The sequence below is a fragment of the Podarcis tiliguerta genome (genome assembly GCF_965153285.1).
Source record: "Podarcis tiliguerta genome assembly, chromosome: 5".
In the NCBI taxonomy this organism is placed as follows: Eukaryota; Metazoa; Chordata; class Lepidosauria; order Squamata; family Lacertidae; genus Podarcis; species Podarcis tiliguerta.
The window spans coordinates 41175770-41188076 of record NC_139538.1 but is presented as its reverse complement, the minus strand read 5'-3'; the positions used below and the strand labels follow the sequence as shown (position 1 = coordinate 41188076).

Genomic DNA, 12307 nt, shown 5'->3' with positions numbered 1-12307 from the left:
CCCGTCTCTGTTTATGGTTATGGCCTGGCACGGGAGGGAAGCAGATAATTGCCTTTCCCCTCCCCCCCTCCACATCTCCCTGGGATGGTTGCAGCCAAGCTCCCTGGGAGGGTTTTCACACCCCCCCTTCCCATCTGGCCCAACCACTCCTCATTCTTAGGCCAGGAAAATATGGAGCACCGCCCTTGTCAAGACTACAGAACACAGATGGGATGGGTCATCCAAACAGACTCCTTAGCAATGGAGTAGGAGCACAATCCCATTTCAGACCACAGTGAGCACTTACTCTGGGACTGGCAGTAAACCCTTGAGCTAGCACGTGTCAGTGATCAAAGAGAAGCCAACAGCAGCAAACCTGCTTGTGCCCAAACTTGTCTTCATGTAATGCATTCGGCTCCTTAGCACACCCCCTCCCACTGCTAACATTTCGCTTCCAGGCACAACAGCAGCATCTGTGCTATTAAGACGCCAAGTATCAACAATGTGGCCATGGACCATGTGGAAGTGATATCTGAATGGACGTTGCTGAATATGGTCAGCTTGGAAGCAGACACTCCATTGGCAGAGGAAGGAAGATACCTGCAACAGAGATCGCCAGGTCAACCTGGTCTCACTTCAGCAAGACTCAGCCAGTCTCTGGTATGAGCACTTCTTGGACAGCAATAGCTTCTCTGGCATGCGCTGGAGGAGATACTGGGCATGTGAGGGGGTGTTTGCTATAGGATGCTTCTTGGGAGTTGCACCAGCACTAATGACAAAACCAGAAGATGAAAGGGGAAATGCTACCATCTGACGGGTGGAGAAATAATGGAATTCTTCCCCAGAGAACACTTAATGCATTGTTGAAGCTCTTCTACATAGATCAGACCTGGATTTGGTGTTATTTGATTTCTATTAGCAAGCTGGAGAAGCTACTTATTAATCTTGCAGGTGACACAAAACTAGCAAGGTCTAGTTTTAGGGGATAGGAGTCAAATTAAAAATGAATTTGGCAAATCAAAATCCTAGCCACAGGTGAGCTGGGGAAAAGAGGAAAATAGGAAGCATTTTGAATGAAAAAACCCCAACTGAACTTTAGAAAAACTTGGCTAGGTTGGCAGTAATACTGCTGAGAAGTGTCTGGAGTTATAGTAGATCATAAACCAAATGTGAGCTAGAAGTATGGAAAAGCAGACAAAATGTTGTTTTGAGGTTGCCTTCTCAGAAGCAGTGTGTCTAAGAAGCAGAACCTACTTGCTCTGTTCAGCACTGTTCAAGCCACCGCTGAAGAAGTAGCGTCTCCTTTAATAAGAACATTGACAAATTGGTGACAGTTCAGGACAGAATGATGGAGATGCCAGTTTGGAATGCAAGTCCATGAAGAAAGGTCAGTGGGACGATGGGACAAAAAGGATGGATGGATTCAGGTTAAACACAAATACAGGTAAATGAGCAAGTTTGCTGAGTTGATGCAGACATTTCCCTTTATTAAAACTTTAAGAAGTCAGATCAGATATAGACCCGCCAGAGATGCTGGAGATCAGGAATGGTGTTTCCACAGCCCCCCAGAAGCCATTGGACTCCCATCATCCTTGATCACCAGCCATGCTGGCTGGGACTGATGGAAGCTGGAGTTGAGCATTGTCTGGAGAGCACCATGTTGCCTATTCCTGCTGTAAAGAAATCGTGCAATCCCAGTAGTCCATGATTTAGCAGCACTCATTGGAATCAGTTTCTACAAATTGTTTGTGTCATGAGGACAGCAGTCTTCATAATTATATCTGTGTTAATATTAGTAGTAATGGTAGCAGCAGATCTCCACAGCCTAGATTTGTCTCATGAGGTGTGGGGTTTCTGTCTCACAGTGTTAAAAGTATTGTGGCTTGCAGTTCCTCAAAGGCTTCTTTCCTACAGGGTTTCCTGACAGTCCAGAACATAGAATCATAGGAACGTAGAGTTGGAAGGGACCACAAGGACCATGTGCAGAGTCTCCAAGGGACTGTCCAATCAGGGCAATCTGTGTATTTCCTGACACTTCCTTTGCTGAGGACTGCATCTTATTTGGCTAGCAGATTAAGGGGATCCTTGGGATACAGCTGAAATCCTGCTGCTATTGCAGTATGGTTCATGGGGGCGGGGCTGTCCTCTCAAGGATGCATTCCTGGACCTGCACACATATATGTACACCCAGTCTTTATTATGCTTGCATGGAAACCTCCCTTGATGTTTGCTCCCTCCAGATGCAAAACTGTTGGATCCCTATCAGGACAATGTGGAATGGGCCGGATGGCTGGCTCTTCAAGCAGCTGGCCAAGCTTCAACTCCGCTCCTCATCCCCGCCAATTGGAACTAGGAAGATTGGGGATACGCACAGCTGAATGCCTTGCTCACTGCTGTGCACCTTTGCAAGCCAAGTATGCCAATAATGAGCTGGGGCACTTCCTCGCTCTGCAGCCAATTAACACAATGTCAATTGGTGCACACCGAGGCCTGTCAGCACAGCAAGAGAGAACCTGGAGAGGAAAGGCTTGCCCCTCCCTCCAAGAGAATGCCAGCCGCTGCTCAGCCCAGGTGAGATACCACTGGCCAGAGTGCCTAGTCACAGCAAGGGAACCTTTGCTTTTCCTTAGACACAAACCATTTTTTCACATAGCTTTTTCCTGCTGTCAGATACTCAACCCTAAAGACCGGGGAGAGGGTAAGGTAGTTTGGGTTCCAAGTCAAAAGTCCTAACCTAGATGGCTTGGGGCAAGGATACGTGAAGGATCGCCTCATCTCACATATGCACAACCAAACACTATCTATGGTCAGTTTCTGAGGCCTCTCTCTGGTATTCCCACTGAATAAGGTTTGGTGAGTAGCAACCAGAGAGCGAGAAAAGAGTCCTTTTAGTGGGGCATCTTTGTTTTGGAATGCCTTCCCTAAAACCTCTTGCCTCTGCTGTGGTCTTTTTGGTGCCAGGTAAACCCCTTTTTATTTCCCTAGGCTCCCCTGTCTTAAAAGTTCTATCTTAAATTTGTTAGCACTTTTAAGATCTTTTCCACTGTTGTTGTTCTCCGCTGCTGGTTTCAAATCTGGATTTATTCTGCTGCTAGGTTTAGCCTGTTCTCGGTTTTATGCTTACCTGTTATTAGATTTTCACATATTATTGTCTTGTTTTAGTGCAAACCAGCCAAGGGACTTTTGTTCCTGGGCAGTACAGAAATACTGTAAGTAAGTAAACAAGTAAGTAAATTACAAGATGGCAGCCACATCATAAAGAATGTGGTGGAAACTCTGGCCTGATAATGCTGATGGGGCAAGGGTAACTTCTGCAGCCAGGAAGTGTGCTGCTTTGCGGATGATCACACTCTGGAAAAGAATGGCTACCCACTTGGAGGAAAGGAGCTGGCTAAGGGGGCATGAAGACAGCTCATCTGCATAGGCTGTGTCAAAGGCTGTTGACCTTGGAGCTGGGCAAGAGGACTTGGCGAAAAGAGAGAGGGCTTGCTTCGCCTTTGAGTGGATGACCAGGTCAAGGCACACACCACAGCAGTTCAGCATTAACACAGGTGATACGGGGCGTTGGGTATTAGGGCAAATGGGATATAGCTTTTCTTTTTGATGCTCAGCGAATATGGCACCAAACACACACATGAAGGAGGTATAAGGAGGAATGCATAAAAAGAAGAAGAGGGGCAGACTTTGGGGTGTAGGAAAATGGAATGGAATGAGTGCCTGGAATCCTGAACTCCACATTGCAACATTTTGTTGCATGACTCACTTATTTGTAATGTTAAAGAATGGGAGCCCAGGATCCTTCTGAATGGAAGGACGTGCATCTACTTTATATAATGCTGCCTGGAAAACAAGTTGGGCCCTGTATCACAAAGTAAAGGAGCCAACCCCTCAGCTAAACTTGTTACTGCAAAAGAAATTGTGCTTCATTTTGTGTTCATGCAGCACAAAGAGAAAGAAAGCATTCTGGACTGGGGGAGCTTGGGGTGGGGTGCTCTGTTCCACAGAGGCAAATGCAGAATGTACTTGCATGGAGCAAGGTGGGGCAAGGAGGCAGGGGACATGGGTGGCCATAAAACACACAATGTGGCTTTGGACAGCTGAGCGCAGCAGCCCAAGAGAAAATTCTGAGACCCTAATATCCCCAAGCCTTTACAAGCCGTGTTATTACTTTGTCTTGCTGCTGCATTAAGGATGGGCAGGACAGAGAAACACCTAAGGAGGAATTCAAGGGTTTCAGCGAGAGACGGAGGCTACGAAGAAATGAGATTTCTTGGGAAAGTGAACTCAGCCGAAGAGGTGAATACGATCCAGGAAACGCCAGACATAAAAGTTATCCGGCAGATATATGCTCCTTCCCCCAGCTCAGTGCAATTCAGATAATGTTTTATGGGCCGGACAAGTTATACAAGTGGTGGCCAAGTATAAAGGGACAGCCCCCCTGCAGTGCCCATCCACCAGGTCATGACTCCCGGGTGGCCAGCTGGCAAGAGGGGCTCTAAGGCAGCTGCAGGCAGAAACAGTTTGTCAGAGAAACGACTTGGGAAGACAGCTGCTAAAGGAAAGCTTTACTGCAGATGCACGTTCAGGCCTCCATCCGTACCTTTGCACTGTTATTACTTCAGGTTTATTTCAGGTGCTACAGCCTGACCCCAGCATGTTGAACATCAGAATGAAAGAGCAAAAATACACACCTATTTCATCCCTCTAGAAACCACCCTCCAGCTCATGGACCAAACATGGTCCATGACAGGGGTTCAGATTTTGCCTGTGAGGCCGTTTCCGCCAAACCACACACACTTGCCCCACACTTGATGTCAATGTGACATCAGTGTGGGGCCGGTATAGACACAGTTGCCAATGCACAAATCGGGAATCTTAAAAGTGGGTCCACAGTTGTGCATTGACAAGGGAAAGCAGGCTTCAGCCAAAGCGAAAGCTGGCTAGAACCAAAATCTGCTGGATGATTGCATCAGCTGATGCCCACACCCATCAGCTGATGCCTGCTGGACTGCTTGTCCATGGCGCTTTGAAGTCCCGACTTTAGGACTTCAAAGCTCCCAATCACCTGGTGTCAAATTTGGCCAAAGGAGCCAAAAAGGTTTCTCACCCCTGCTCTAGAACAAAGGCAGGCTGCCTTGGGGAGGTTGAGGATGCCAAGCGATGCCAAGCCTACACTTGCCTCCAGCCTAGAATCTCCACAATAACCCAGAAAGACATGCAATCTCCCCACGCCCCACCCCACTGCCTGACACATGTCAAAGATGCATGTATACCTAGCCTAGACTTGCGAATGTGTATGTGAACCTGCCTAGACCTGCATCATGTCAAAGCTCACCCCAACCATAGCACCCTCTTTCCTGGCAACCACCTCCATTCTCATACCTCTGACAGCACCCAGTATTATCCATGGTACCCACCCAGCCACGATGATCTCAAAGTCTCCATCCTGGTCCACATCAGTCACGGCCACACCATAATTGAGCTGTGTCGGGTTGCTGTCATAGTCAGGCGGGAGGATCTGATCCGTGATGGCTGTGAACATGGGCTCGCTTCGCTGAGATCCTTCACCAGGCCAAGCCAGGACCAAGCTCCACAACAATAACAGCCGCCACTTTGACATCTACAGGGAGAGAAGCAGGAGACTGTCAGTCCTGTTGCCCTCACCCATCTAGCTGCTGGGGAATCCCCCCCCCCCAGGCGTAAATTCTGAGCCATATTTCTGGTCAGTTTTCAATGTGTGTGCCTGCTTCCCAAGGGAGATGAGCCTCTCAGGGGTTCTCATTTGGATATGGAAGTGAATGAATCCCGCCTCGTTCTAGCCTGGGCTCAGATGGTGTTAGTACTCCGGAAATCCCCCTGGTCTCCATCCATGGCAGTCTATGCGCCTGCAGAGAATCTGCCTGTTTCAGTGCTACTTACCCTGCAAATAATTGCATTTGGCAGGCGATCTGATGCAGCCTGCCTTATTGTTGGGAGAGAGCCACCCAGCCCCAGTCTTTGGGTTTAGGCCTGGTTGCCTATTGCTCAAGTGCCAGTGATTCCCCCACACTCCCCAATTCAGCGCAAGCAGGAATAAGGAAAAGCAATGAAGTTGTGTTTCTTAATCCTCTGGGCTTGCTGGGGGAGAGCTCTGGAATGTGAAAGCTGTGGCAGCCTTGGGCTGGTGCCCAAAGCAGGAAGTGTTAGGACTACGATTGATGCAAAAAAGAGAGAGGGAAAAGTCTAGGGTGGGGATTTTTTTTGACCTAAAGTGAATTCAGCTGTCGCACAGATTTCACATTGGGATGCGAAACCAGGCTTGCTCCAGAGTTCCACATCACGGTTGAAGAGAAAACAAACAAAAACAACAGTGGATTAGACCTCACAGATACTCTGCCCTCTTCAGGACTTTGATAGGAAGAGGGAGACCCTGAGTTAGCCTGTGCCTCCAAGCAGAATGACCCATCTCTACCCTTTGACTGCATCAAAGAGAAACAGAAGATTCTGTCTCTGGACTGGACTGGGCTGGGAGGGAGGGACAGGAGAGGAGAAGCTATAAACTGAGTGCCAGGCAGAAACAGTACTTGTGTGCTTATCTTCAATCTGGAGTTCTGTCACTTCTATAGGAAGATGTATATATGCACAGCCTTCCTGCTAGCCAGACGTTTGCTGGTGACCGTGAAATTAAATTAGCACTCATAGAGAATTAACACACTGTATGATGCATGGGCAAAATAGAAATTCAGAATTGCTGCAAAAGTGGAAAGGCCTTCAGTACTCCAAAACTCCCAGTGGGACACTACAAACATTTCTCATAATGGAAAAGGCTTTACAGGGATCTAAGTTCATTAAAGCCATAAGCATAAATGGCCTTCCTAAATCAGACCAAGGGTTCATCTAATTCAGGTCTCTTTCCAGCCAAGGCCATGAAACACTCGTAAGCAGGTTAATCCCTCCACAGCCACCCAGAGGTATACTGCCCTTAATCAAGGAGGCTCAATTTGGAGCGTCAAGGTGAGCCAGTGTGGCTCAGTGGTTAGTGGGCTGGACTAAGACTGGGGCCCTGTTAAGCTCACTGGGTGACCTTGGGCCAGCTACTCTCAGCCTAACCTACCTAACCTACCTTGCAGGGTTGTTCTGAGGATTAAATGGGAAGAGGTGGGATACATATACAAGCAAGCAAGCAAGCAAGCAAGCAAGCAAGCAAGCAAGCAACAAATAACTATACTATTCCATTTCACCACATCTGTAGAATAATAATAATAATAATAACAATAAATTAATTATACCCCACCCATCTGGATTGAATCTAAAGCTGGCCATGGGCTCTCCTATTTGTTATGAGAAGTATATAAACACATGGAAGGAAAAAGCACCTTTCAGTGTGTATAGGATGGGCACACCAGTAAAACTACACACTAGGGGATATAAACAACATTCAAAGATTTGTGCAAGGACTTGGTGAGATCACACTTCTATTCTAGAAGAATCCCTGCCCCCTGGCTTTTTCTGTATAATAATTAGGGACTCATAACATCATAAAGCTGGAAGGTATTAAGAAGCACCTAGCCTGCTCCTTAAGGCAGGGTCTTCTCAACATTAAGCCACATCCAGATTGTTTATTGGCTCCTCCTCCAGGATAATCCATCAGAAGCGTGACACAGGCAGAGGTAGAGCAGAAACAGTGCCCTGCACCAGAGGACACTTTCCCAGTTCAAGGGGCTGTTTAGCAGGCGTCTCAGATCAGAACCACCCTCCTGCACTTGAGGGTGCATTTTCATAATTAATGGAGCTATTCCTTAAAACTGGTTAAAGCCACCCCTTTCCAAATCTGTACATGCAATCAGGATAGCCAGGAGCTTGGCAGGGGAGGCACTTTCTCATTCTGTCATTGTGTGCATATGGAAACTTGACAACTTACGCTAATAAGCAGCAGCTTCTTTTTCTGGGGCTGCCAGCTTGGAGCATTCTTATAAATGCAGCCAATGGCTAGGATCAATACTGTCTTTAAAGCCTCTCGGGGATACTTTATCCACCCTGATTGTGTGCACAAAAGGGTGGTCAAAGTGCATAGCAAAACATGTAATATGCATTATGATCATTCCTATGGAGAACACCTGGTTAGCTCCAGTATTAGCCACTTGGTGCTCCCCCATTCCCCTGTGGCAGTACCTGGCTGCATTGTAGACTCCAGCATGCAGATCTGCTGTTCACTTCCCCATACCCACCTCTGAGTTGTGGCTTGGCTATGCAAGTGTTTCTGCATGGTTTTCAACCTTCTGCAGCAATTTCCCTGCTTGGACCCATGATACAGGGGTGGGCTAGAATCCTTAGAAGCAGCCGATTCACCATAGGCCAGCAGCAGCATATAGTGCCAGAACCAGACACATCCCAAATCCATTCAGCTCTTGGTCCAGAGCCAGCTAGATCCTGCTAGCTCCAAAACCTAGCCTCACTCACCATATGTTCAGTGTTATTTCCTGAAGGGGGAATAAGTGGTGCTTGCGTGGTCATTGCCTTTTATATGATAACGTTTAGGGCAGTGGGATTCATGGTGTGGCTGGCAATAAGTTGCCTGACAAGTAGCCAGAAGGCTGTCTAATAAATACCCCACTGGTTTAAAAGTCCGTCTCAGATCAAACTTCAATGGGTGCCTGATATATGAGAGAGTAAGAGAATTCTGCTCACAGTCATGGTACAACATGATAGGAGCCAACATGTGCAGTCCTGTTATTCAGATAGGATCTTGCCTCTATCCACTCACCATGGAAATAGTCTGAAGAGCTCCGTAGATTCCTCCAGGCATGGGGATTAGGCAGGAGCTTACGGAGAGTAGGGTACATCTCCCATGTGCTGGGCCACAGCAAGCAATATATCACACAGAGCTGGCAGTCTGGGTGCTAGCACCACCCTCCAGTTCAAGCCCAGATTAACTTGTTGTCAAATTAGAACAGGATGGTAACAGGTACCTGGTGACAAAGATGGTGTGTTCTACCATCGGGCTCCCAGCATTTGGTTTGGGCTAATTAAACCCATACATCAGTGAACTCCCGATAGATCATTAGGGAAATGGCTATTAATTAAGTTGCCTTCCTCTACACACACAGAGAGTGCTTATACCTGTGCACAAGGCAGTCAAGCAGACAGTCACACACTTGATCTTTGTAACCCTTCTTCCTCCTCCCAAGGGCTCTCGACTTTCCCACTGGAGCTTGGACAAGCTGGTCTCTAAAAGCATAACGTCACAACATAGTTGCTTAACAAATTAGAGAGTCCTTTACATTGATGGTATTCCATACAGAAACGTGGAGTGGGGGAGGCAACTGTTTACATGAGGAATGAGCCTTCTGGATGTTGTTGGGACTCCCATCGGCATTGGCCAGTGGTCACGAGGGTAAGTTGCAGCTCAACAACACCTGGAGGACCACAAATTCCCCAACCCAGTTGTAGATCACAGGAACACAGAAACACAGAAAGCTGCCTTATACTCAGCCAGATCACTGGTCCATCTGGCTTCATGTTGGTACCTATCATCTACCCTGAATGTAAGGTGCTCTCCAGAATTTCAGACAGGAGTCTCTCTCAGCTGTATCTGGAGATGTCATGAATTGAACCTAGGATTTTCTGCATGCAAAGCAGATTCTCTGCCACTGAACTACAGCCCTGGAAGTCTCTACTCCCCAGCCCCACAACTTTGTATTCACACTAGCAAACCACAACTTCCCAGGACATGCACACAGCAAAGAAAACTCCCAGAGGCACAATGACCACACATTCCCCAGAGATTCCTATATGAAAGTCTTTACCAGACATGAATTGTGTGATGAGAGAATATTTTGTCTGATCCCTTCACTTGATTAACTGATTAACACCTTCTTCCTGGAGCCTGGAGAGCATCCAAAAAGGAACTGAATTGGTGGCGGGAGACAAAAATGAATGATCTAGTCCCAGAGCGGCTGATGGCTGCTTCTATTCTCAGGATGCTAGTCTCTTGTTTTGGATGCAGCAAGAGTCCAGCCCCACCAAGTGCAATGTGCCCATGGCATTAAATGTCGGATGGTGCAGGGAAAGGCAGCAGAATACTACATGAGTATCAGGCACCTGGGCAGGAAAAAGGGACCCTCCCAAAGACCAGGGAGATGGTCTTCACTCTGAACAAGGGAGGAAACTGTGTACAAGCAAAGAAGGAGAGCTGGGCCTTTGCCTGCTTATTGCTGGGTTGTTTAATAATCCCTTCCCTTGTCTCTTATGGGCAGCTCTGAGAATGGAGACAGTAGAGACTAGGTAAGAAGGCATACATCCAGGCACCAGTCCAGTCTGTCCTTGGACCAAGCTTGGGCTCAGAACTGGGGTCAGGCATCTTGGCAGTCACCTGCTAAGGGGATCCATGGTATAGATTTGCTTTTAGAGATGCCCTTGGCAGCTGGAGAAGGGGGAAAAAAGCAGTTGGTCGCCATCTTGTTCCGAATGTGGACATTGATGGAAGTCCTCTCCATGACTTTGTGCCCTGCACACCACCATTTTCTGTCCCAGTAAACGGGCCAGCTCTTGAGTAAAGGCTGCAATGTGTACAAGAATGCCCACTCAGTGCCCGCACTGCAGTAAATTTGCCCTGGACGGCTTGCTGTGGTTATAAGCAGATCCCCTTTCTCTGCATTCTGTGTTCCCTGCCCAACTCCAGTGCTTGTAACACTCTGACGTTAAAGTGGTGATATGGCACCAAGGAGGTGAAAAGTTTCTCAAATGGGCAGTGCTGGTTCTCCACCGGGCAAAGGAAAAAGCACCTCTTGGGCCATGGAAGCAGCTGCGCAGTTCCATGTCTTGCATGCTCCTACAGGGTGTGGTTGATTACACTGCAATTTGCACCCGTTTACACAAATGGACGGAGATACACTTAACTCAGTAGACCCTGCCCCAAGGAACAGATAGCATTAGAGGCTTACAGGAAGGTAGGTGGTCCTGCTAGTGACACAGCAGGGCCTCTGCATGCTGGGGGCAGACAGCGGGATCTGCATGACATGCTAGCATGGGCATTTGATAATTCCCAAGTGAAGGCACTGCTTTATTTCCTATCATGGAGAGAGAGGGAGCTGTGTCCCATTCACTCCAAGGCGGCAAGGCCAAGACAGGTTCTTTGGCGAATCTTGGACATCCAGAGAGAGGATGCAACAGAAGCAAAAATTTAATTGTATTGTTGCTCTGCACCAGCAAGCAGCTGCCGTTGTACACAGTTCCTGCTATTTATCCTAAATGACTTCATAGCCCCCGTGGCACCGCCATCTCTGTTATAAAGCACGGCCCTCCAGCAACCTCGCAGTGAGATAACACTGCCTGCGCTACTGTGGACTAGTGACATCACTAGCTCACAATGTCATTATCCAAATGCATTCCCACATTTTCCTCGGTGACATCACAACTGAACAGCCAATCAATTGTGGTAGCATCAAAATAGCCTGGAAACATCACGAGACACCTCCTCTGCGTCCCCCCCCCCCCACACACCGGCCCAAGCCACCATATTATCTTCCAAAGTGCTACTAGTTCAAGCAATCTGAGCACAAACAAATCCAGCAAGACTAATGTGTGGCATCATCACCACATTAGGGTTCAGGTCCTGCTCAAGTCTTTCAGGGCTGCTTTTCCTTCAAATTATATTTTTCTGGAACCGCTGCTGAGAACAAGAAGAAAAATGTTCCTGTCCTGGGCTGCACTGCTGTCTTCCTTGAGCCCACTAAATGCCAGCCCTGCATTAATGCTGCAGGAGACCTTCCCTGCAAAAGCGACAGGGATCACCCCCCAGGGTGTTTGGGAGGCAGCCACAGATACCTCTCCCCGCCTCCCACCTAGTGCCTAGGGAGTTGTTCTTCAGAGTTGCCCCCCCCCCCGTTTCCCCTGTGCCACACTGCAGGGTGGCCGGCCTGCCCCAAGCTGGGGCACAGCCAGCAGCGGCGGCCGGTGCAGTGTGGAGACAAAAGCAGTCACCTTAACAGCAAGCAGACCTTGGCACCCTTGGGATGCTGTCGGGGGGCGCGGCAACCAGAGAAGCAAAGTCCTTCCTCAGGCAAGAACTGAAGCTGACCTGAACGGGAAGGGTGCCCCCACTCCACTTTAGTCCTCCTCGAAGCCAGTACCCCTTCCCTTAGTTAGACCCCCACCTCTCTGGGCCACCCCTTCCACTCCACTTCCCCAGCTTTCCGGGCTCCCATGGCTCTCCTCCGAGTCCCACCCTCAGCCCCCATTTCCGCCCGCCCGGCACGCTGGCGCCGCTTGGCGTCCGGGGAAGCGGGCGCAAGCAAGCGCGCCCTGTGCGCCCTTCCCCGCTTCTCCGGCTCACTCGCAAGCGCCCAAC

At 48.6% G+C, this 12307-nt stretch overlaps 1 protein-coding gene across 7 annotated transcripts in view; it reads right to left on the bottom strand.

Moving 5' to 3' along the window:
* Window positions 1–12307, bottom strand: part of CRTAC1 (cartilage acidic protein 1) — a 36510-nt gene that overhangs the window by 23541 nt on the left and 662 nt on the right. For 3 of the 7 annotated variants that reach the window (XM_083441319.1, XM_083441316.1, XM_083441322.1), the window contains exon 2: window positions 5397–5599. In XM_083441319.1, the coding sequence (XP_083297445.1) occupies window positions 5397–5599 (203 nt within the window). Of the gene's footprint in view, window positions 1–5396; window positions 5600–5898; window positions 12211–12307 lie in introns of those variants that run through there. The other 4 variants (XM_083441320.1, XM_083441321.1, XM_083441318.1 and 1 more) reach the window with 4 other exon arrangements.